Source organism: Pholcus phalangioides, unplaced genomic scaffold (genome assembly GCF_987345545.1).
Source record: "Pholcus phalangioides strain wild (caught in Gottingen) unplaced genomic scaffold, Ppha-v1.0 ptg000003l_1, whole genome shotgun sequence".
NCBI lineage: Eukaryota > Metazoa > Arthropoda > Arachnida > Araneae > Pholcidae > Pholcus > Pholcus phalangioides.
In genome coordinates, this window is record NW_028301596.1 from 28833687 (window position 1) to 28859747 (window position 26061).

General features: G+C 37.4%; 1 protein-coding gene across 2 annotated transcripts in view; it reads left to right on the forward strand.

Moving 5' to 3' along the window:
• The window catches only part of LOC149088360 (putative phytanoyl-CoA dioxygenase), an 84185-nt gene extending 61692 nt beyond the window's left edge, over positions 1 to 22493 (forward strand). The window contains exons 3-4 of one of the 2 annotated variants that reach the window (XM_089247412.1): positions 789 to 885; positions 22240 to 22489. In XM_089247412.1, the coding sequence (XP_089103538.1) occupies positions 789 to 885; positions 22240 to 22373 (231 nt within the window). In that variant the 3' untranslated portion in view covers positions 22374 to 22489. Of the gene's footprint in view, positions 1 to 788; positions 886 to 22239 lie in introns of both variants that reach the window. The other variant, XM_089247401.1, reaches the window with a different exon arrangement.
• Positions 22494 to 26061: the final 3568 nt, after the last annotated feature.

Genomic DNA, 26061 nt, shown 5'->3' on the forward strand with positions numbered 1-26061 from the left:
TCTTGACATCAAATAAATCAGTTTTCGGCGCATTTATAATTTTTATATTGGGTAAAGCTAGTTGTAAATCAAAACAAGCATTGTAGGTTTTTCCAGAACTGAAAAATAAGGGGTTTTGACGGATGTGGGGAAAAAATCACTTACGACAAAAAGCGCTTGGCGGCCATCTTTGATCTGTCATTTTGGACGGAAGCGCGCATGAGAAATTAGGGGACTTTTTCGAATCCATTCTACACCTATCCAGGAGCTCACCATGAAAATTTCAGCTAATTATAAATTTGTGGCATGTATAAAATCCTAAATTTACTAGCCTATAAATGCAAGCATTTGCTTTATGATCATTTTTGTGACCGAAGTCATAATAAATATTGTTTTTTTGTTTGACCTTAACGATCTTTGGCCAACTTCGTTTTTTTATTGTGTTCATTGTCACTCCTTCCTCTTTCCCCTGTTTCCAGCTGACATTATATCACTCAATTTATTACGCTAACTAAATACTTTTTTTCATCACAACAATTATAATAGATATTGAGGAAAAAAATCTCTAAGGTCTAAATGAAAAATTGTCTGTAAATTAGTTTTTTGTTGTTTTCCCCAAAAATTAGCTTTTGTGGACTCGTGCTCTTTTCTAAACCACTGATTCAATTATGGACATGCATTGACGTTATTTTTGTTACGGTTTTCTTCCCCCCCCCCCCCTTCCACAAATATGAAACATTTTCCAATAATAGTGAATTATTTCCATATTCTTTGGTTTTATTAGTATTTTATATTACAATCCTTTGTAGCCGGGTGACTGCATCATTTTCCATATGAAGACATTGCACGGTGCCCCAGGCAATATTCTCGCTCATTCTAGAAGGGTTTTATCGACGAGATGGCTAGGTGAGTACAGATTTAATCTTATACATTACTCTAACAACGTCAACATCACGTCTCATGTTACCTTCTCCTAAAAACATTATTAATGATCGTGGGCGGAGATATGGGGGGTGGGACAATACTCCCCAGCGACAAAGGTAATGCCGACTGATCTAATGTATCTGCGTATATATATGAATTGACATCATCGGCATCATCATCCCCCCCCCCCAGACTTTCAAGTCTATCTACGCCTATGTTATTGATTTGTCGCATTCGGAACGATTGACTTAAAAAAAAAAAGAGGTTTATAACAATAATTAAACTTTATAACAATAGTTTACTTAATTATTTAACAATAAATATATTGAAGTACTGTACATATTCCTCTCGCTCAGCCATCGATCTTTTTTACCCACCTCATGAGTCCGCAGGACAATCTGTGCAAAGATCACGAGACTGATTCCTCTCCTTCACCGAGGGTCTTCTTCTTTCCCTCCCACGCTCTTCAATCCCGTGATACCTCTCGTCTGCCGGGCTCAAATCCTTTTGGATTATGTAACCTCTTAATGACCACGGCCGAGATATCTTGGCCCAACGTCAATGAAGGAGCACAAATTCCAGCTCTCCCTATTTTTCTTAACCCCTTTTCTCATCATCGCGAAGCTATTTTGTGGCGTCGAACACAGAAGTTATTTTTTTTATCTATCTTTCTATACCTCTGTTTAGTGATTTTTACTCCTCGTATAATGTATTTTTGTATTATACATATGGGAGAAAAAAAAAAACCACATAGGTTACGGTAAAGGATATGGTTGATTGCGAAAGAAATCTACTGTGCACTGTGATCTCCCCCGCCCCTTCTATTTTTAACATGAAACAAGGAAATCGATTTTTGAGCTGGTACTTCAAATACAGTTCGTCCAAATTTGCTGCCAAAAGCAGCAAATTAATATATAAGAGAGGGGGATAAAAAATATTCATTTTCACTCCAACCACTGGGGTAAAAAGCTATTTGGTGATCTGTATTTGAAGTATCGTCGTATAAAAAATCCGGTTCCCTTGTTCGCATGTCAGAAATAGAGGGGGGGGGGATTTGTGCAATACATTTTATTTTCGCCCTCTTCCCTTTCCGTCATAAAATATATAGTAGAAAGATACAATACGTGGGGGTAAAAATCTCTAAACAGGAGCATAGAAAGAACGTGGTGAGAAGAAAGGACTTCCGTTCATATGGATACAATAAATCTTCCCCAATCGCACATCGATATAGAACGACGTAGAGATTTCGATACCGTTCGACGTCGTTACCGATATAGTTCGACGCAGAAATTACATATGTCGAACTACGTCGACATATTTGGATTATTTCAAAAGGGACTAATTATAGTACAAGATATTTTCCTTCGAAACAAAATGCTGTAAAAATGAGAGTAAAACTATTTTAGTGAAACAACAGAAGATATTTTGGTGTTTATTGAGTGAATACATTTTTACTACACTCATGTCCACAAATTGAGGATAATGCCAGCTCCGGCAAACAAAGGTTCAGAAACAAAACAAACGTTACTTATTCATAAAGCCCATTTGTTAAACAAAAGATAAAGAACAAAAACGATGGTGTATGTATGATACCATTCATAAAAACTACGATTTTTGCTTCCTGGAGCAATTGTAAAAAATATCTCCTTTACAAAAACTTACTATTACATGGTTGGTATGATGGTTAATACATTGTATGTCTCCCTCCCATGCGATGAAATACAGTCCGTACAACGCCTAGGCATGCTGAGTATCAAATTATCGATCTGATCTTGGGGAAGATCACTCCATTCAGCAAGCAATGCTCTCCGAAGTTCCGGTACACATGTAGGAGGTGGTTGACGTGCTGCAACTAGTCGGCCAAGCATGTCCCACACGTTCTCTATCGGATTCAAGTCAGGTGAGAATGCTGGCCATTCCATACGGGTTATATCCTCAGATTCAAGGCATTCGTTTACGATGTTTGCTCGGTGAGGACGGGCGTTGTCATCCATAAACACAAATTCTGCGCCCATGGCACCCCTAAACAAACGTACATGTTGTTCCAGAATGATGTCCCGATAAATTTGGGCTTTCATGGTTCCGGTTTGAACATGCAGATCTATTCTGGAACCCAGTATAATTCCACCCCAAACGAACAATGTTGCACCACCGTAACGGTGTCGTTCAATGATGTTGTCTCGGTGGTAACGGGTACCTGGCGTTCCCCATATGAAAGTCCGACGTGAATCAGACTGCAAGCTAAACCTGGACTCGTCGGAAGACATCACACAAACCCACTGTGACGATGTCCACATTGCATGTTCTTTACTCCAGGCTAATCGCTGCCGACAGTGAGTTGCCGTGAGCGGAACACATCTGACAGGCCTGCGAGCATATAGACCAATATCTTCCAAACGTCTGTACACGGTTTGCCTTGAAACTGTGGTACCCGTGGCTGCAGATAGCTGACGAGACAGGTCGGATGCTGTGCTCCGTCTGCTTCTTTTGGCAGTTACTGCCAAATACCGGTCTTCATTCGGCGTTGTAACGCGGGGGCGACCTGTACTGCAACGTCTACTGACATTTCCGTTATCTTGGAATCGTTGTCAAAGCCTAGAGATGACATTTTGGGCAATTCCAAGTTCCTCGGATACTTCCATCTGAGTACGCCCACACTCCAGGCGGCTGATAATTCTACCACGTAAAAAATCATCCACATGCGTCCTCTGTGTCATAACTATTCGCTTATGGCACTGAGCGCCTAACAGAACTCTTGTGAACAATTTCACTTCTTTGCCACCATTCCTTATATACCCCCCTCTTACACTCTCGTCATTGTGACGTACTATCGGCATCATCTGGTGGCTTCCTGAAATTTGCATATCATTCTTGCAGATGTGTGTGATAATTCTACAGGTGGAATTTTTACTTTAGATTTCGATTTCCGTGTGATTCTGAATTATCCTTAATTTATGGACATGAGTGTATATCGTTCCATATCGGACACGTACAAATTTCCGACCTGTTTCCAACGTTCGATATTCCGACATCGGACTGATATCGGTACGATATCCTAGCGATATCATTGTGCTACTGGGTTTCGCGGTGATGAGAAAATGAGTGAAAAAAATCAGAGGAAGCTGGAATGAATTTCTTCCATTAGCTTCAGGACGAGATAGCTCGTCCTTGATCGTTAAGGTGCTAAAACGTCGAAATTAAAAATATATCACTATAGAAAGTAAAAATAAACTTTTTTTTTCGAAAAATCACCGCATTCAAGTCGTCAAGTTCAGGGTAAATACGAAAAACAAAGTTATCTTTCGGGGCGGTAGTATTTTTTTCATGGGGGGGGGGGGGGTCAACTGATATTTCGGGGGAGGGAAACCAACAATACAATATACAATAGTTTTCACGTGATTCCATATTGTTCCGTTTCACAAGTCCTCTGTTCAACAACTGACTCCTCTCTTGTGATGGCATCACTTTTTATAGGTACGTAGAAATTTCCAGATAAAGAACACTGGAGATAATTCTATTTCGTAGTTCTGAATTCGCGGCGTTACTGGACGCCGCGCATTTCGAAAATTAACCTTTTAGAAGAATAGATGTTTGTCGTTGCACCTTCTTAGTTGGCAACAGGACATTAGCCAAGTTTGTAAATTTTGAGGAATATTTTTACACAATCTTCGTAACAATATATAGTGTGTTAAGTTTCACCGTTGCTCGTCGGTGAAACCCCTTCTTCAAGAAAATTGCTCAATTACCACACCAGATCACTGTGCTTTTTTTTCCTGGGATTTCAATAACTTTGTCAACACATAAAAAAAAAAAGACTTATTTATCAACACATTGACAACCATTTCTATAAGCATCGCTTTTCTTTTTGTCTGCCCTCTGGCAAATTCCGATGCGCATCAACTGTCCTTTTTCTCCTAAGCGCACAGGGATTCAGTTCCTTCCCCCGAGTCGTCTTATTTGCCACCGGAGCAAAAGCGACCGAATCAGATAACGTAGTATTTTCGACCGAAACCACAGGCAAGGGGGGGGGGGGGAGTTGAGGGACGATGATGAGGATCTGGGTCCTCGATAAGAGGAGGTGTCGTCTTATTTGCGACCGGGACGTTTGCGACCGAAGAGGAAAACGTAGTGTTTGCGACCGAAACCACAGGGGGCAACTAAGGGACGATGATGGGGATCTAGGTCCCCTCATCTCTTTCCGTTCTCAGGCATTTTCGTGTTGACCTTTGACCTATGGCCATCTGCGAATTTTCCTTTTCAGCAAGAACAGGAAATGAAGAAGATTGAATCACAGTACGTGCAACAGTGCCCAAGTTAAAAATTTTGCATTTCAAATCAGTTTAAAAATTCATTCAAAAAAAGTGCAAAAGGAAGTTTGCTTGGAAAGAAGGATGGGCTCGAGATAGACATGCTAAAAATAAATGTAAAAAAACCTATCTTGATCTTTACTGCAGATTTTACACTTCTCGTATAATCCATAGCTTTTTTTTTTCCTGATTTAATTGGATATTTCAAAGATTGACTAGTAAAAATAAATTTTCATACATATATAGATGGCGCTTAAATTCAAGTTGAAAAATAAACTTTTTTAAACAAGAATGTGACCCATAACACCTTCAAAAAATTAATATTTCGTTATTGGTGCATAAAACTTGCAAATGGGGATTAGGAAGTACTATAATCTTCTCTCAAAGTAGTGAAATTCGCATCTACGTATTATAATACGCTGGAAAATACGGTACATTTATCTCATAAGGAAAAGTCAATTTCTTCTCTAAAGCACTTCTTCATAATTTTTATTTTTATTCATGTAAACTGAAGAAAAAAATCCAAGTTCATGTGCGACTTGATTTATTTAAAAATTTTATCACTCTTTCCTTCCATTCATTTCTTTTTTTTTTTGAGAGTAACATTGAATTTCCATTCAAGTACATTCAGCAACTATACTAGTCAAGTTAACCTCTTCACCCGTGAGGCAAAACTGGCTATTAAAAAAATTGATTTTTGTTTATTGCATGTCAAAATGCCCCTTAAAAAAATATATTTTCTTTAAGAAACCTAATTAATTAATTGGGTCGAGATCCTTACTAGGACCATTAGAGTTAGGTACACACGTATGTGTACCTCAGGTCTTCACTTGAAAAAGAATCATTACAAACCAATTAAAACAGAGAACTCTTAAAACTCTTGGAGCGAAAAGGTTGAATTATTGAACTAATTAATTAGAAATAATATGACTGATGTTCTATCCTAGTGTATATACTCTAGATGGGTTTCAATGTTTCAGGGTTCGGTTTCGGCCAGTGGCAAAAAAGGGGTAAAAATGGCAAGAATGAAAGTTAAATAATGGATAATATCTAAATGATCAAATATTGGTGTCATATTCTGGTTAGTTACGATTTCCATCATTTCTTTGGTTATCTTACCACAAATATATTGTTGAGGAGGTAACTTGCAAGTGCTTGTATCATGGACATATATACCAATCCTATCGTAGTATTTTCAAGAACCTTATTTTCCAGAACAGAAAAATTAATTTAACATCTCAAGAAAAAACGTTGTAATTGTGTCATATATTTTTCTTTTTCCATTCGCAATTGTCTTTTTCACATACTTATCTGAACATTCATGAGCCACTTTAACACTAAAACAACGGAAGCGGTCGTTTTGACCGGAAAGCTATGCGACCATGTGAATACACTAAGATTGGTCTTCTATTTGAGGTTTTTGAATACCTAGAATACAAATGCTCTGTGTTCCTTAGTTGGACGAAGCTCTACCTATAACAACGGTAGCTGTGAAAATGACCGCTATAGAGATTGTGTACCAATATGATTACAAAAAAAAATCTGAATTAAATAGTCTTCATCAGCGAACATTGAAATAATACTGAAAGAATAGGTGTTATATCACAGTGTTTGCATTTTTCCAGTGCCCATTTCGTACTATTCAAAGATGCACTTTTGAAGAAGCTCATTCTCGTACACTAGTCGATTCATGCAGCGTTTCTATGTATCTTGACGCTTTTACTACATTAGTATGCAGTAAAAGCTAATTAATGTGCTAGAACTATTAAATAGAAATATTAAAGCTACTTAAAATATTTCCCTAACATGCAGGATGTGCCGTAAAGTTCACTCAAGTTTTGTGGTTCAAGAATTCTCACTCCTAGCAAAGAGAAAATTTCCCAAAAAAAAAATCCGTTTTTGCGACTTATTCAAATTCAGTTTATTCACCTACGTCATAAACATGCATATTCATACAGAAAAAAGGCAAATTAAACATTCAAATTATTGAAAATGCCCATAAAGACGAGTTATGAGGTCAACCTGTTGATTTCCAGATGCAATCGGAATATCGCCTATTATGGCGTCTCATGGAGTTAAACCAGTATCTGGTTTTAAAATTCAATATTAAAAAAAAAAATCCAACAAATTTAAACATTGAAGAAGGGTTTGAAGGAAAAAAATTGCAGAGCAATGTCATTCTTGAATTCTCTTCATGATTAAAATGTTCAGTTTTTGACCGACGAGCCACTGAAGTTACTGCTTCTCAGTTTTTAGGTCATCCAAATGGTTTGTTCGCATGACACTATTCCATCAAAATTCGAAATTAATAACCGCTGTAACATCGGTAACTAAAAAAATGATTTTATTTATAAGCTGCTATATCTCGGAATTTTCGGAATTTTTTAGGGTTTCCGTGACGTTTGATTCCGCGGTACACCAAAAAAACTCTTGCGGAACCCCAGTTCGAAATTTATGCCGTAGAACAGGGGTTTCCAACGTAGAAGCTTTCGCGGAACCCTTCATGGGTATGAGACTTTTCCGTGGAACCCTTGATGGTACTGTTTCGCAAAGTGTGCGTCGCGGCTTCTACGGGCATCGCCAAACTTTGTTAGAAGCATCACGGCAAAGCTGGGGATATTGGTTTCCGTCCCTATTTATGCTTTGAAGTGGTTCTTTTATTTGGGAAAATATCCAACAAACTATTCTCGGGAGCCCTTCCTCTGCCGTTCCCCCAGTAGCGGCTCTGTCCATGCCTACCCTGGGATAGATTTCAATGAGCTTTCTTTTTGTGGGGGGTTTTATGTATGGCTGTTTCAACATTAAGGATGACCCATCATGGGTTCCCTGGGCAAAGAGATGTTCTGTGGGCCCACACTCAGCTGGAAGTAACAGCTCACATATTTACATACTTAAACTCGAAAATCTACCCTGGTCGGGGGAGATGAAACTACTATTACAGTTTTCACTGTTATTTGGTCATCTGAATTTGTTAAAATATGTGTCACTTTTTGTCAAAGTGCAAAATAAAGAACAGCGTCTGCAACAAGAACTTTTTTTCATTTGCAACCTCACAGGGTTCCAAAATGTTTTAGGAATCCATTACGTTTGATTTCGCGGAAACCCAAAAATTTTCTCATGGAACCCCAGGGTTTCGCTGAACAACAGTTTGGAAATCTGTGCCGTAGAGTGTCACGATATTGTTTGAGGTGCAAAAACATATGGCAGGGATAAAACTACATTTAGTGAAGGTACAGAGACTGCAGTTATCCGGATCGCTTTGACTCCACTGAAATAAGTGAAGGCAGCGAAACAACTAACTGAACCGATATGTTCAGGCAATGGAACATTTTAATACAGTAGGCCTACGCAAGTATAAAATGTGAACAAAATTGTTTTAATAGTCATCAAGTTACATTACATACTAAATCAAAATTCGTTTTTCCCAGATAAATAAAATTCATTTCGTGAATTATCCAATCATCCGGATGGGAACTGGTCCCAAATCATTCGGATAATTGAGTGCTACTGTATTAATATGCTGCGATTTCAATCATTGTTCCAGGGCATTTTCGAGTACTTCCACAATCCCTCGAGATCGGATAGGAACGCTTTGGGATACGACAGTTCTAATCTCATTCCCAAGGATGGGCATGTGCCATAAATTCGCTAATCTCTACAGCCTGATGATAATTTTAAGAATTGTTCAAGGTGACGGATCTTTCTGACGAAGTCAGTTAATGCTAATACTTAACTGTACATGCACCTCGTACACATTCCTCTGCGGAATTTATAACGAATCGGTATATGCTGGAACACGAGGCCAAAGTGTAAGTGTGGCCCCTGACGTATTTATGTTAGAGTTGTGCCGAAATTTGTTACTGCCATACGTAAGCATTAATGGAAAATTAATGTTTGCTCTCAAATATTTCAATTTTCTTCAAAAATTAATAGTTGTAGCCTTCCACACAAGACGCATTCTTCTATTGATAAAAAAAAAACTCTCTGACGTGTCCAATAAGGCCCATTACTTAAAAAGTTTTACCTTTTTCATTTTCCCTGGGATCCTGGGAAATGTGGTAAAAATTTCTGGATGAATTTTAGGTGCATTCAAAAACATGAATAAATAAACTGTCCGGCTGCTGGTATATATCTAGTAAATTCACCGACAAAAAAATTATGATAGAAAATTCCCTGACTTGCATCAGCGTATGAGTTCGACAGCATGTGTTTTAGTTGATAAAGTACTGTTAATATTCAATAATATTAATGTACGTACATTTGACATCAATAATATTTCGGCGTGTGCATAATAATTTGTCTCCTTATACTATTGACTGTCGGTTAGTGGTCCGTGAACAGACTGGTCTATCATCGTAACAGGAAAACATCACGAGTACATACTTCTGAAATTTTAATTAATCTGTTAATAATTTTTTCTCTTCGTTTGTATGCTCAATGATATTCTATTTTTGTTACGGACACTATTTTTCTTTCCCTTTTTTTCAGTCATCTTTTTGTTTAATTCACCTGTAAGACTTTTGAATTTTATTTCCACACTGCATTTCAAACATTTATTCAAGTTTCTTGAAATGTTTATATGAAAGAGACTGTATCACAGTTCGTTTTAAGAATTTGTCAAACTAGTGTAACCTTTTCTCTTGTATATATACTTGACGTGTAAATTACATTTATGTTTTAATTCAGTGACAGGTGTATTGTAATCTACCTCAAGTTTATCTGAAATATTACACTGTGGAATTAATTTCCCCCAATAAGACACAACACACCCCGATTTAACGGACCCAACTTCGGATTGAGTGGATTGTATCCGGATGTAATGCAGAATAAATAAACTTTCCAATTTTTGACTATCTGATCGTAATAACGCAAAAATATTAATTATAGAGATTCCACCAGAAATGAACAAAAAATTCACGATAAAAAAGATCTATTCATCAAAAATAGTCTAAATATTCTATTCCGTTACTATCGATGGTATTTATGAAGTTACAGTAAAACATTACAGCTATTTAGTCTCAGAAGAAAAATTGGATTTAATGCGAAACCATACGCTGCTAGTCCGTTGAACTGAGTGTGCAATCCTTTCCCTGAGATACTTCTGGCACGTTGAGTGCTGTAAACCACCCCTCTTGCTACATCTTCCTTCAACTTACCCTCCCTTTGATGCCCCCCGTGGCTTCGGTCGCAAAAAATACGGTTTTTGTTTCAGTCGCAAATGTCCCGGTCGCAAATAAGACGGCTTCCTCTTATCTCCGTCCGTTCTTAGGCGTTGACCTATGCCCATCTACAAATTTCCTTTTTGAGCAAGAACAGGAAGTAACGAAGATGGATGAATCGCAGCACGTATAACCGCACCCAAGTTCAAAGTTTTGTATTTCTAATTAATTAAAAAATAAGGTGTAAGGGGAAGTTTGCTTGGAAAGAAAGGGATAGAAAGTGGGCTCGAGGTATACACATGCTAAAAATAAATCAAAAACCCCATCTTGATTTCCTACTTCAGATTTTATGTCACTTCTCGTGTTATCTGTAGCTTTTCTGTTTTCCTGATTTAAATGTAAATTTTCGAAAATTGATTAGTAATTATCAACTGTTAAAATTTTATCATCAGCTACAAAACTTTTTCCCACAATTATTGATTTAAAATTATAATATATATATACAGGGTGGTAACTATCGACCGCCCAATAATTACACACGTGATTCCTTGTGAAAAACTAATATGGAAAAGTGTTTTCCGTTTTTTGATCTGACCCATAATTAATGAGATATAACGCTTTAAAAATTGATGACTTCACTTAAAAATCCGACCAAATTCACCAAACGTACACCAAATGTATAACTTGGAGTTTCAGGCAATGCTAAAAATGTATTAACCCTGCTATACAGAAAACGAAAGAGATATAAAAACCAGTTTTTTCCCCTCGCACTTTTCAGGAAAGAAAAAAAGAAAAAAAACTTTTTTTACAAGTCAGAACAGGTTGTTTGCATCTCACAAAGCTAGCTTCACAGAGGTTATAGATAAGCGTTAGTCGTTTTGTTTTATTCTCCAAAAAGTACTGCGTCTAATTATATTTATTGTTATAATTACTAATTTGATGGCATTCAGCATACAAGAATATTGTGACATGCACCTTATATTAAGTGAGTACCACGGTTCAGCCAACACCTTCTAGAGCAAGAAGCCTTCGCCCGCGATTTTTTTATACTGTGACGTCATCACACTCCGACCTGTTTTTTCCCCATCGGTAGTGTTTGTCTCCCCGATCGCCATATTGACAGCCGTTAGCACGCACGTGCGCGCAGTTTTTTAATGATAAATTTCTATTTTAAACGTTTATTTTATTCATTTCTTGGCAAGGCAATAAGCAATATTGTTGCACAAGTCCTTTAAAAAGAATAGTTGAAGAAAACAACAGCTAATCCGGCCACCACACACTGCGAGCTTCGGGGGAATTAAGTATAGGCCTATCTGTTCAGCTGCATATAAAATCACACACAGGTCAGTTCATTTTTTACTATTATTACATGAAATGCATTGATGAATATTCTGTAATATTATTGTAACAAACAACGTTAATCTCATAATCCCAATTTTCATAAACTCAGTGCTATACATAGGGATAGGGCTTTATTAAGTTAATTGATAAACAATATTGGCACTGCTATTTGGATCATTTTTTAATGTTATCCTACAAGGTAAAATTTTTTTAACGAATAAACAGTTGGAGGGAATTTAGAATAATTACAGAAAATATATTTCATGGACCCCTCCCCCTCACATCCAGGAGACGGGCTTCTATGATAAAATTTTTAGTGGATCCCACTCTAATATTTGTCATTGGAGCCTTTGTGATGGAACTTCAAATAATTACGTGAAAGGAAATATTTTATTTCATGCCCCCTTTTCCTGAAACTGGGTCCCTTGTTGATATCTGTGGAGATCTTGGTAAAACCTGCTAGGGTCAAAGCAATGAGAATCCCAAATTTTTTTTAATGTTTAAATTTCAACTAAATACATTCACAAATTTTGAAAAAATTCAAACGTCTAATGATGCTTTTATTTCATGTCAATAGGTGTGCATGACTTGGACAGTATCATGGGATCAGACCAGAATCATGTCAATTTGCTAAACACCCAAGAAGAGAGGACTGGAGGTTGCATTGATTGTAACTACCAACCAATGACGAAAAAAATAATCTATCCCAAGCAACCTTGAATGATACGACATCCACAAGACTTGCCTTGTGCCATATTGCGAACAACCAAGTCGAGATGTTTGGGGCGGGGGGGGGGGGAGACATACACAGTGTGTGTTGTGGGACATTTATTCACAGTAAATGTGAGTGATAATGTTCCTGCATATTTTGAAAGTACAGTTGAATCCCGTTATAGCACCCCCCTGTTGTAGTACCAACCACGCTTGCCGCCAGAAATTTTCAGTGAACACATCTATATTGGGATTATAATGTAATGTAGAACTAAAACAATTTCAAAGGTAAGTGTAAAATATGTCTGTAAAGTCTTGATATAAAGTTCTATATCAAGAAATATTCAAGTAGTATTGTACAGTTTTTAAAATTTCATGAATTTTCTCTTAAAATTGAACGAGTGTTGAAATATTTATAGAATAACAACTAATAAGACAAAGATAGTGTTTCATTATAAACGTGTGAATTTATGTAATGAAGCCTCTCTCTGAAACACTATTCTAACCATTAACCGATATAACGCCAAAATTCTTTGGACAGGTGGTGGCATTATAACTGGGCTAGGCTGTATTATGTTAAAGAAATGTCAATTTATATACAAATACAAATACAACGCCACAACAGGCAAATTGCCCTACGAGGTGGCTGACTTAAGAACATCATGGATCCCCGAGCCATTGTTTGGAGGCCCTACCTTCTACTGCTACACCACACATGCACCCCGCCCACCACCACCCCCCCCCCCCCCCCCCGCGGAACCCCCAACGAATCGGTACATGCGGGAATGTGCGTGTACGTGTAGTGAAACCTGATGTGGAGTTTTTGTTGTTTCTCTGTAATGCTTGTTATGTGTAGTGCTGCCATCTGCCACCACTTTTTCTAACTATGAGTGAAGTGTTATGATTGAATGATTTATCGTTGTAGGACTGTTGCTCTCTGTGGGGGGCCTTTTATCGGGGAGATCGGCTCGCATTTGCGCCTTGAAGTTGGGAACCACAGAAAACCAACTTCAGCCGACCACCTAAAACTCGGGTTTTTTTCCATATAAATTAGAAAATTTCTCTGACTTTATTAGAAACACCAAAAAAAGGCAAGACTTCAACTATACATAAATTCTTCACATAAAACAGCTTAAAATATTCAAGTAATTATTATATTGTTGATACCAACGTGGGAGTAGTGTATAATCATAGAGTATTAAATATAATTTTGCCCCATGTCTATAAATTTGGTCAGATACATATTTTACCTGTCTTAAACATATATGGCTCATTGCTTCATAATGTAATTCTCAAAATTGATCCACTTTGGACGTTATTGGCTTTATTGTTATAGCCATCGTAACTGATCATTAATTGCATTAATAACAAAATAGTGGGTTTGTCTATTAGTCCCCCATATAAATTTCCATGTTCATCCTCGCCCTTCAACATATATGGCCAGACCATTTTTTTCCCTGATAGTGCATCGGATTAAAAATATCAGAAAAGCTGTCTGTATTAAAAAATGGTGTTTTTCCCCAAATAAGAATTTCGTCCCGCCTATGAATTTCGTTAGGTTCACGTTTTTCCCTTCTTGAATATAGAGAGATCACACGTTGCTTCATAATATAATTCTCAAAATTAATCTACGTTTGTCAATGATTGGTTCAGGTGGGTTTTTTTTCGAAATAGACTCGCAATGTATTATGATAAACAACTTTGGGTTCTTTAGAAATGGCAAAATACTGTGTTGATGAATTTTGTTTTCTATGTTTTAACTGGGAAATATATACAAATACTTATTCAAAAGCCAGGTTTGGGAAATATAGACAGGTACTAACAATATTTCTTTGAGGTAAGTTTTAGTATATGGGAGGGGGTAATTCTGTGGATTTTTTTCTATCGTATTTCTAAAGAACCTTCGAATAAAAATGCACTTTTAAAGGAAAATTATAGTCCATAAATTTTATGCAAAAAGGAAAGTGGTGACATTTTCAAAAGCACTATTTTTGATTTTTCTACTTGGATCTAGAGATGCGAGGTGAGAATATTCTCGGAGAACGAGAACATTATCCTGAATTTAAAAATTGGAAAATTGAGAATATTCATTTTTCTTTTAAATAATTTAAATTTTTTTACTAATTGTGTTTATATTGAGAAATATAAATCAGTTTTCATTGCCTGAAACATTTACAACAAAACAATTTTTGCTATAATCACCCCCAATGACAACTTTTAGTTCGAGAATATTCTCCAGGTCATGATGAGAGGTTTTAAGTTTGGTTATAAAGATTTCAGAGAGAGAGAGAAACCTTTAGATTAAAACCTTAAAAAGCTATTTTAAAATTAGATAAATTTTCAGAAATAAGTTCTCAACAAATCAAAGTTGATTGATAAAGGAAGCAATTATACAATCACCTTCATTCTAAGAAGATACAGAACTGTTGTTTTTTCAATGCACATACACTTAAATTCTGTATCACTCACATTTCTTTAAAAGTTGTGCAATTCATCCCTGTTGGTTTAATTTTTGCTCTCAAACTTTTAATATTGTGGTTTACAAACTTCAATGTTCCTATCTTCTTGACGGAAAGAGAGACAGGGACAGATAATATTCTCTCAAAGGACTACTATTATAAATTACTAGAGAATATTTTTATCGAAAATAATAATTATTCTCAAGTTATTTTCCAAATTTCCAAATATTTTTATTTGTTTCCAAAGTTAAATAATACATGAAACAGTGAAATCTCAATATTTGTTGTCAAGAGGCCTGAGCCTGTACAGAGCAACTAATTAAAGATAAAGACGAAAGAAACAAAAAAAATAACACAAAACTTATAATAAAAATAAAAAAATAAAAAAAAAATAGTTAAATAATAAAATGAATTTTCAAATAAATTTTTGTAATAATTATGCTGATATATAAGTTCACATTTGATATAATAACAATTGATATGAGGCAACTACAGGCGTATGGATAATAATATAATTCGCTTCTATAATTGAAAATATACATCTATATTGTCTATTGCTATTAGAAATTCAAAAAGTGATTTTTTAAATGATGCAAACCTAGATATATTCTGCATTACCAACGGTAAAGCATTAAATAGTTTAGGAGCAAGGTAGTAAAAATGTTTGCGAAATATTTCTTTTCTAAATGAGGGTATGCGATAAATTTCGTTTGGTCTTCTCAATGATATGGACTCTCTTTGAGTGCATATTGATTTATTACGATATATGTAGAGTATGATTCGGTAGATGGCGTTATGTCTTATGGGGAGTAGATTTAAATTTCTATAAATTGAGATTTGAGAACGAGCACTGTAAATAGTTTTAAAACATCTGTTTTGAATAGAACAAATAGGCAGCAGATTTGTCTTGTAATCGCCACCCCAGATGATGATACCATAATTGACAATTGAATAAAACCAGGCATAGTAAATTTCTCTCAGAAATTCTGCTGTTACCTTTTGTTTCAGATAATAGAATTTATATACAATAAAACGTAGTTTTTTCGCTATTTCTAGTGCATGAAGTTTCCATTTGAAATTGCTATTAATATTAAGTCCTAGATATTTGATATTTTGTACCTGCTGAATTTTTTGGCAGGAGCAGTCGAGGTTCATCAAACATATTGGACTATGGAATTTTAGATTAAAATCAATTTCAGAGTAAATTAAGTTGAAATGAATGACTTTAGTCTTTGAAAGATTTAGGGTTAAATCATTGGCTAGGAACCACTTTCTGATTAAGCACAGGTCTTGATTTATTTTAGTTGTTAGTGTATTAAGATCGTTGGAAGAATATAAAAGAACTGAATCATCGGCGTAAGTAATCATAGTACCATGAATATTTAGTTTACATAAGTCGTTTATGAATATTATAAAAAGTAAGGGGGCTAAATTTGATCCTTGGGGGACTCCTCTCTGTATAGTGATATAGTCACTTAGTGTGTTTTTAATTTTAACTCTTTGTTTACGATTGGTTAGATATGAAGTGAACCAGTTCAATGTATTACCTCTGATTCCAGCAGAACTGAGTTTCTCAATGATAATTGAGTGATTTACATTGTCATAAGTTTTTGAGATGTCTAAAAATATGGCCAGGGTAAATTTACAGCTGTCAATACCGTTATAAACAAATTTAGAGAAGTTTAATAGAGCGTTTTCGGTACCACGTCCTTTTATGTAACCATATTGATTTACAGCAAAGAAATTTGTTAGGTTAAGGAATTTATAAATTCTAGATGATAAAATTTTTTCTATAACTCTAGAAAAAATTGGGAGAATCGATATAGGTCTGTAATTAAAAAGGAAATTTTTCTCTCCAGATTTATAGATCGGAGTGATGGTTGCTCGTTTTAAGGAATCAGGAAATGTGGCTGAATAAAAAGAAGTATTAATAAATTTTGTTAGAAATTCGACATTATTTCGTGCAAATTCTTTAATAAGATATATACTGTTACCATCGTAGTCAGGTGTAAAATTCTTGTAGAAGCTGTTTAGATTATTTAGGACTTCAGTATTATCTACATCAAACAAAACAAAAGAATTTACAGTTGGATATAAATAATATTTATCGAGATTATTTATTATAATACATGTTATTACATATATTCTTGATAATACTCTCTGGAAAGATTTTGGTAACTGAAGAATATTCTCGGCAAGCACTATTATTAATAACTTCAGAATAATTATTATTTTCTATATGAATATTCTCCAGTAATTTATGAAAGTAGTCCTTCCAGAGAATGTTCTCAAGGGTATTATATGTAACTATATTATAAATAAATAACAGCAGAATATTCTCATCAAGAACTTATAAGAATATTCTCAAGTTATTTATAATAGTAGTCTTACCAGAGGATATTCTCGAATATTCTTCTCGATGAGAATATTCTCCTAAAGATTATTCTCGAGAATTTTACATCTCTACTTGAATCACATCTTAGCATAGAATGTTGTGCATCTGTGTATGAATGAGAATCGTGCAATCACCCATATCCAATCCACAGTGGAAGGAGCAAAGCAACGTATATTTCATGAAAAGTTCCTTTTACATATTTATTTTTTTTATAAATGACTGAAAATATATATTGTATATGTGATGAAAAATAAAGGATATCATATAGTTGAATCGGTCTCAAAATTTTCTTTCGTATTCAATGGGTATTGTTTTCGTTAAAATCAACAGAAATGAGGTTCTGAACAATTAATGCTCTTGGGGAAGTTTTGAGGTCCAAAGGGTAATTTTTCAAATATTGTCATGTTTTTATTAAAACTCTGGCCATAATTGATACTTGAAAATAATGGTTTATAAGTATAAACTTGGCTATTCGAGTGCTCAAGTCTTTATTAATTCGGCCTCTTTTTCTATAACATCGAGAAAAAATATAGCAACGTGGGTTAAATATACTGTATACAGTATATAACACATTGGCGTTAGTGTGTGGTGCTGCTGGAAAACGATCTTACAGGGAAGATGGGTTTCGTAGGACGGATCTCGATGACGTCACGAATCTCGGGGTTAGGCTTTCTGCTTTAGAAGGTATTGGTTCAGCCTTGCAAGCAGCAAGGTTATACAGTCAACGGTATCCAACGCGAAAGCACCCAGACTATAAAGTTATTTTGTTACTTGACCGCCGATTGCGCGAATCAGGGTGTGTATTACCACAACCAAACATAGACGCTGGGCCAGTATCGTCCGTAAGAACACCGACTTTCGAAGATAACGTGATGTCGTTGGTTGAATCGGATCCAACGACAGCAGTCGAGCGATCGCACGTAAGTCACGTAATTTGATTTTGCCAGTTGTTAAACTCAGTTCAAGAACTTGCAGACAAAGTCTTCCCAAACATTCAACAAAATCACCGAAACCATGAGTGGCTTTGTGAGAGAGCGATTCCGTCATCGAAAAATGACAGTGAACAAGATCAACGAAAAAATCCTAAAAGTTATTCCGGGAGACTCCACATCTTACAAATCGGTTGACACTGTCACAGACACAGTGCAGACAGTTCTGTATTCTGCAGAATTTCTGAACTCTTTGGATGTTCCGGGTGTGCCACCACACAATTTGACCCTCAAAGTCGGAACACCTATAATGCTTTTAAGAAATTTGGAGACACCGAGACTCTGCAATGGCACCATACTCTGCGTGAAGGAATTGCACAATTACATCATCGAAGCACCGATTCTAACTGGATGTGCCGAAGGAAAAGACGTCTTCATTCCACGTATGGGGTCATTCAAGTATACGTCAGCATCGGGGAGGGGGGGGGGTTGGATTTGCTGCTTTTGATTACGGGGGGAGGGGGGTTTGAAGGTTGCTTACGTCATCAACCACTCCTTTTTGAAGATATGAAATATTCTAAGCTGCCGACGAAATTTTGCTGACAGGGGGAAGGGGTTGGGGTCAGTGTTTTGCTGACAAGAGGAGGGAGGGGGTCAAAAATGGCTGAAAATCTGCTTACGTAATACTTGAATGGCCTCTATCCCAATTATCACTGAAGAAATGCCATTCACTTTCAAGCGATTGCAGTTCCCGATTCGTTTAACTTTTGCCATGACAATCAACAAAGCGCAAGGCCAGTCGTTAGCAGTGGCAGGTATCAACCTGCTTGAGCCCTGTATTTCTCACGGACAGCTTTTCGTCGCCTGTTCGCGTGTTGGTAATCCCAAAAATTTGTACATCTACACACACCAGATGGAAAAACAAAAAATATTGTGTATCCACAAGCGATTGCCTCAAGTTTTTAATTAAAATATTTAAAAACAAAAGTAATTTTTTCTTACTTGATGCAGAAATTTTTTTGATTAAGAAATAATTAATAAGCTATACGTATATAAATTTTTTACGGGACGGGCAACGTCGCCGGGTATCAGCTAGTCCTGTATATAAAATAACATGTCCTGAACTGATTCATCATCGCCGAGCCAAAACCGATGGAGCTATAAATATATTTTGTTGATTTGATCATTTTTGTCGCACCACGGTCATTTTATGCACACAAGGGCTAATTAGACCGGGACCTACAATTTATCTCCGATTCCGAACGGCAGGCTTGGCTTGTTTTTTTATACTCATCGAGAGGTTGATGCGCTAACCCCTCGATGGGGAACTCCCTGCTGTAGCAATTTTTTGCTGCGGTCAAGTCGCCGTTTTTTTTTGTACCCCTGTGTCAGGAAAGTTTCCTGACAAGGACGAACCGAATATATTTTGTGAATAGTTTTGTTTCACGACGTGAAGACTCACTAAAGCCGGGCTTTCCTAAGATTACAACTTTTGCGCCGTCTACAGCGTGAAAACGCTGATTGGTTAAAAACCTGAAATTCAGGTTTTTTTGGCCGATCAGCGTTTTCACGCTGCGCGCGCTGTCGAAACCTACTCCTCAGAAAACCTGGCTTAAGAAAGGTTTTTCCATATTCGACCCTAAGGGGGGTTCAATAATGCAGAGGAGTCATTCGAATTGGAATCGTGCCGAGCCGAAACCGCTGAAGCTATAAATATGCCATTAGGTCAATATTGTAATATAGACAATATAATATAGAACAATCGGATTTTTTAATCATTTGTGGCACTACTAGGTTAGAAACTAACTAATTCAGTCACTCCCTTACTCACTAGGTCACTCGCTCAGTCACTTAATAGCTATGTCCTCACTAGTGCGTCTTCTTGCAACAACTTTCAACTTTCAATTTCGCCTTTTTTTCTTTACCGCTGTACTCTATCGCATGCCTCGGGTGGCGTGCCTTTTTTATGTTTACACGTATACGGCTAAACCTTTCAATTCAGATGCCGATGCAACTGTCGCAGTGGATGCGATTTCCACATTTTAATGTAAAAAATATGTGAGGGAATATTGCTCGATAAAAGACGGAATATATAGATGAAGTCATTCAAAATTGCTCAACTTCGGAATAAATTAGAAATTAAATTAGGTCGTTCGTCAACTTTACCCGAATATAGTCGAGTCAAAGAAATTAAGAAAACTGCATACTTCTATTTTGCTAAGTCGTAATCTCATACGTATTTAAATAATTTTTTTCGTTCAAAATTATAGTCAGCGCAGTTGACTAAGTATTCTTCGTGTGCCTCCACGAAATTTTTGGAAAAATATAGTGTCAAGTGTTTCAACAGCACCGTGGGCCATGAAAGTGATATTCCGAAGGCGTACCAAATTTACATACTTTGAAAAATCATACCATTAGATCCCCTTATCATACACAGCCCTATAACACATCTAAGGTTAAGGTTCTCACGCCGTGTCTAGATTTCCCCATGCATTGAGGTGGCCCCGGGAAGAGCTCGGGAATTATTTTATAACTACACAGCTAACCTCCGTAACGCGAGCTCCTCGCAAAAACATGAAAAAGAAATCGACCAGCATTTTAATATGAAATTCTACCAAAAAAATAATTTTCACGACGTTCATTTAATTTATAATTTTGCAATTATAATTATCGTTAATTTACATTTACATTCCATAATGTCCCGTAATGCACTAAGTGACCTGAAATCTTCAAAAGTGTCAAAGTGTTTTTAGATAACATCATAGAAATCGATAAAAAAAACTTATGAAAACAACACTGAATCTTCGAGGAAAGGGAAATTGAACGGAAATCTCCACACCTGGTGGATCAGAAGAAAGAGGAATGCCTCTTACAAAAATGGCCGCCTTTTCAACAAGTTTGAGTCACGCCTGAGTGATTTACGACACGCTTGATGACAGTGGTGCCAGTGGAAAGCGCATTGACGCAGAAAAAACGCACCAGTGTAGACATAGCTAATCACTCACATACTCACTCACTAGGTCACTCACTCACTCACATACTCACTAGGTCACTCACTCACTCACATACTCACTAGGTCACTCACTCACTCACATACTCACTAGGTCACTCACTCACTCACTCACATACTCACTAGGTCACTCACTCACTCACATACTCACTCACTCACTCACTCACTCACTCACATACTCACTAGGTCACTCACATACTCACTAGGTCACTCACTCACATACTCACTAGGTCACTCACTCACGTCCTCTCTCAGTGACTCAGTAACTCAATCACTCACTCCCTCACTAACTGACTCGCATCGAACTGTTGTCGGTGAATTTTCCGGACACAGCACCACGCAACCCTCTCCGATCATATCGCACACACTCTTGTTTTTGCCTATTTAGTGCCTTCGTTTATCTATTTTTGCAAATGTAATACACCCCTGTTCTGCATGTGCTATACAATTTCATCTTGCATTTTCCTTTTTACATGCAATAATTTTCTACCTCGCATATGTTTTTTATATTGTTTTGAACTAATGCCAATGTTATGCATTACACACACACACACACAGAGATATATATATATAAAATTACTTAATGAGTTTAATAAAATTTAATAAAATTATTTATTAATAATTTATTAATAAATAACTTAATTGTAATTTGGAATTTTCGCCTGCTATGTCATTTGTAATATTTACTGAAGTTGCAGTAAAACGTTGTAGCTATTTAGAGTTTCAAAAGAAAAAAAATAGGATGTAAGAAGAAATCATACGCCGCTAGTCTGTTAAATCGATTGTGCAATCCTGAGATACTTCTGACACTTTGGGTGCTGTAAATAACTTTTCTTTCAACTTACCCTCCCTTTGATGAAGCCGTGGCTTCGGTCGCAAATATAAGACGGCTTCTTCTTCAACAATCTCTTATCTCCTTCCTCTCCCAGGTCGGAGGCTTCTCTCCCTCCTCTCTCACATAGTATATCAGTAACTTTCTATAACATTTCCGCTATGACCACAATTTATTTTCATTTCTTCCATAGGTGACGACGCAGTGATAGCCACTCGGCCGTGGAAAGTGTCACCACCATACTCAGGTCATCTTAAGCCGGGAGATCCGATTAGAATTTCCGGCGAGTTTCCGACGGTATGGAAGAATCCAGTTGGCGGCCAATAAATTTGCGGCGCACTGTACTGTATTTCATGGTTTGAAGTTATAAAATCAAATTATAATACGATGAAATAAGCTCGAGAAAAATTCTATGTACTATTTGTACTGCAGTAGCGAATATATTATTTCCAAAATTAAGGAAGACAAGGTTGATGAATTTGTAGGAAAAAATATTTGCATATTTGCACAATATACAATGTTCACTTAAATTTGAATGGCTCACGTGAAAGTGAGATTCAAGAGAGGAAATACAGTACATAACTGAAAAATATAAAGTGTATATTACCAACCCCTCAAACTTGAAGGAAGTTACAACAGATGCATTTACGGCAGGGTTGGACAAATTTCCATTACCGGTTGGGTACAGACGCCTTTGTACAGGGTGGGCCATAGAAACTTTAAAAATTCATAAAACCGGAAAAATAACCGAAATAAATCACGGTATGCAGGGTTAGCATACTTAGGTCACGGAAATTTTTTTTTAAGACAGGAAAAAAATAACTAAAAAAACCGCCGATAGGGTCAGCGTCAGCAGGTCCGGATGTATTCATGACACCTCTTTGCGGATCGCATCTTTCAGTTCTTTCAGTTCTTTCTTCCGACAGATTGGATGAACCGGATCGATACACCCGGGATTTCAAATATCCCCATAACAAGAAGTCTGCCTGTGTCAAATCTGGAGACCGAGGAGGCCATGGGAACCTGAAACGCTTGCTAATGATTTTGTCTTCCCCGAACGTCTGTATCAGGAATGACTTTACCGGAGTAGCAGTGTGACTAGTTGCTCCATCTTGCATAAACGTGACGGTAGAAAGCGCGTCTCTTTCACACAAGGGCGTAGCAGGGGGGGGGGGGGGAAATTTCGGGATCTCGTCCCCGCGAAATGCGTGAAAATGACCGAAAAAAGGGAAAAAGATGGCGAAATGTATTGTTCAATCACTTTGGTCCCCCCCCCCGAAATGAAAGTGCCCCCCCCCGACCGAAATTTCTGGCTACGCCTCTGCTTTCACGCAAACATGGCACGACCTTCTCGCGCAGAAGCGTTAAATAACGCTGCGCGTTCCCCGTAGCCGTTTTCCACCCATTTACTGGGCATGGCGTTTCATAGAAAAAGGGTCCTTTGATGAACGAACCTGTGAACCCACACCACACTGTCACTTTTGGGAAATGCAATGGTTTCTGCGTGTACTCACGTAGATTAGACGTCGGCCAGATGCGACAGTTATGGGTATTGTGCCCGAGTGGTATGGTGGTAAGATGTTCGTCTACCATCGTGAGGGTTGTTGTCAGGGTCCCGGGTTCGAACCCAAGAGAGGATATCGATAAGATATTTTCCCTAACGAATTCGAGGCGACCACCGATAGACAGCGCCTTCACTTCCAACCCATCTCACTAATGGCAGTAAATTGCAATATAGCGATATGGCCAGAGTTGGTGTTTGGTGAAGTAGTTATGGGTATTAAAGCAGGGGCGGTGTTAGGGGCAGTGCGACCGGTGCAATTGCACCGGGCGCCGAAACACGTTAGATATACGTTGCTAGAAAAATATCTTTAAGATATGCATTTGAAAAAATAACTATAAAAATGACCGAGATGAGAAAAAGAATTGGAGGTTTGAGTGTATATAATATTGCGGTTATTTTACGAAAAGGAAAGAATCGATAAGCGGTGCACCAATATACGTACATAGCGATTTTGGTCAGATACAAATACACACTTTCTCTTGAGCTCTTCTCTTTTCTTTCTCTTTTGTTGTGCTGTAAAAAATAAAAATAACGGAGGAATCGTCCTCGGTCACCCAATTTTTCTACTAACGAGAGCAAAAGCATTTTCCTGTGTTGTGGGGAGTATTACAGGAATTGAAGGTGTCCTCTGATGTGGGAAAGATTTTGAGCTAGAAAAGGCTTTGATAAACGCCGAATCGAATCGCTTACCCATTACAGTATTTAAAAATAATAATAATAATATTTAATAAATATTTAAAAAAAAAATGAATGAATTAAAACCTACGATTTGTGCTGACCATTTTAAATAGGGATCCTGTACTTGGGTTTAGTTCCTACCTGTCACACGAGGAGAAACAAAAATGTGCTCACACGAGAAAACCCATGTACTTTGGCTCCCCCTATCTAAGGCCTGTCTCCCAAGACTCGCAAGACTTTCCTATTAGTTCAACCAGGGGCAAAGCCGCTTGAAAGATCTCTTAATGCAGCTTTGACCAGGGGCACCTCGGTAGCACTGGGTGTGCTCCAGAAGGGCGTCAAATCCGAAGTGAAAGGGCGAAAAAATTAGGAAAAATTATTTGTACCGCTGTTGGAAGGACACCAAATCTGAGGTAGAAAGGGCGAAAAAAAGTTAGGGAAAAATGATTTTTGCCCCCACTAGCAGGAGCGTCAAATTCGACGTAAAAGTGTGAAAGAAATTACAGAAAATGATTTCTGCTTGCTTTAGGAGGGGCGTCATATCCGAAGTGGAAACGAAAAAAAAAAAAAAAATTAGGAAAACATATTCGCGTTCGACATAAACGTCAAGTCCGAGGTGAAAAAGTGGGAAAATGATTTCTGCCTTTCTATCAATGAGAAAATTTCATTTATAAATATAAAATCTCTCTCAAGGAGGAGGGGGGGGGGGTTATTTAACACGGTTTTGTAGAGAAAATGCCAATTTTTGTACTGGTATCTACCCTATCGAAATATTTAAAAAATATATGTTTTTGCAATTAAATTTTTAACGTAATTATAGCTAATGAAACCTCTCTCGGAAAAAAAAGTTGTAGATAACAAGGTGCAGTGGTTTCCGCACTAAAGCCGCTTCCAAGTTAAACTTTCCATGAAGCTTTGATCCCATAGGCGGTGATAGACTTGAACGTCTGGGGGGGGGGGGGAGGATGATGATGTCAATTCATATATACACATATATTCCATCAGACGACTCCACCTTTGACGCTGGGGGGCAATGTCCCCACGCCCTCCCCGTATCTCCGCCCATGTTTGATCCACACTAAGAAACTCATTTCCGACGTTTTGTTTTTATTTTTTTTCAAAGTAATTTTTTTAACGTATAATCCACGGGCTATAAGCAGCAGAATAGGGTAGGTTAATTGGGACTCCATGGAGTTAAAAGAAAAATCTAGAGTGAAAACAACCCCTTCCCAGTGCCGTCTTAATGCATGGGCCCGCCCGGGAGCCTCAAGAGTAGAGGGGCCTCACGAAAATGAGATGTACAATCGAATCCCGTTTTAACGATTACCCTTATAGCGAAAATCTCGTTTTAACGAACATTTTTATAATCCCCCAAGTAAGTTTACATAGGAACAATGCTAGGTAACCTGGAATTCCTTCATAACGAAATTTCGTTTTAACGAAGGGATTCCTCCGGTCTCTTGGCGTTCGTTATAACGGGATTCGACCGTAGTTAAAATTTTCTAGAATTTACTATTTAGGGCCTCAGAAAAACCACTTGGCTCGATTGCCCGTGATGCTCTTAAGACGGCCCTGCCCTTTTCCAGGCCTGTAGCGTGCTTTCTTGGGGGCAGTCTTTTCTTGAAGTCTCCTTGAAATGGTTATGCTTAGAAAAAGGAGGAGTTACAAGCGCCCCCCCCCCCCCATCCGGCTCGGAGCACCGCCAAAGTAGCCTCCGACTAGTTACGGGCCTGCCCAAGTTGCAGGCCTGGTTGTTTAGCTGGTGTTTGCCTG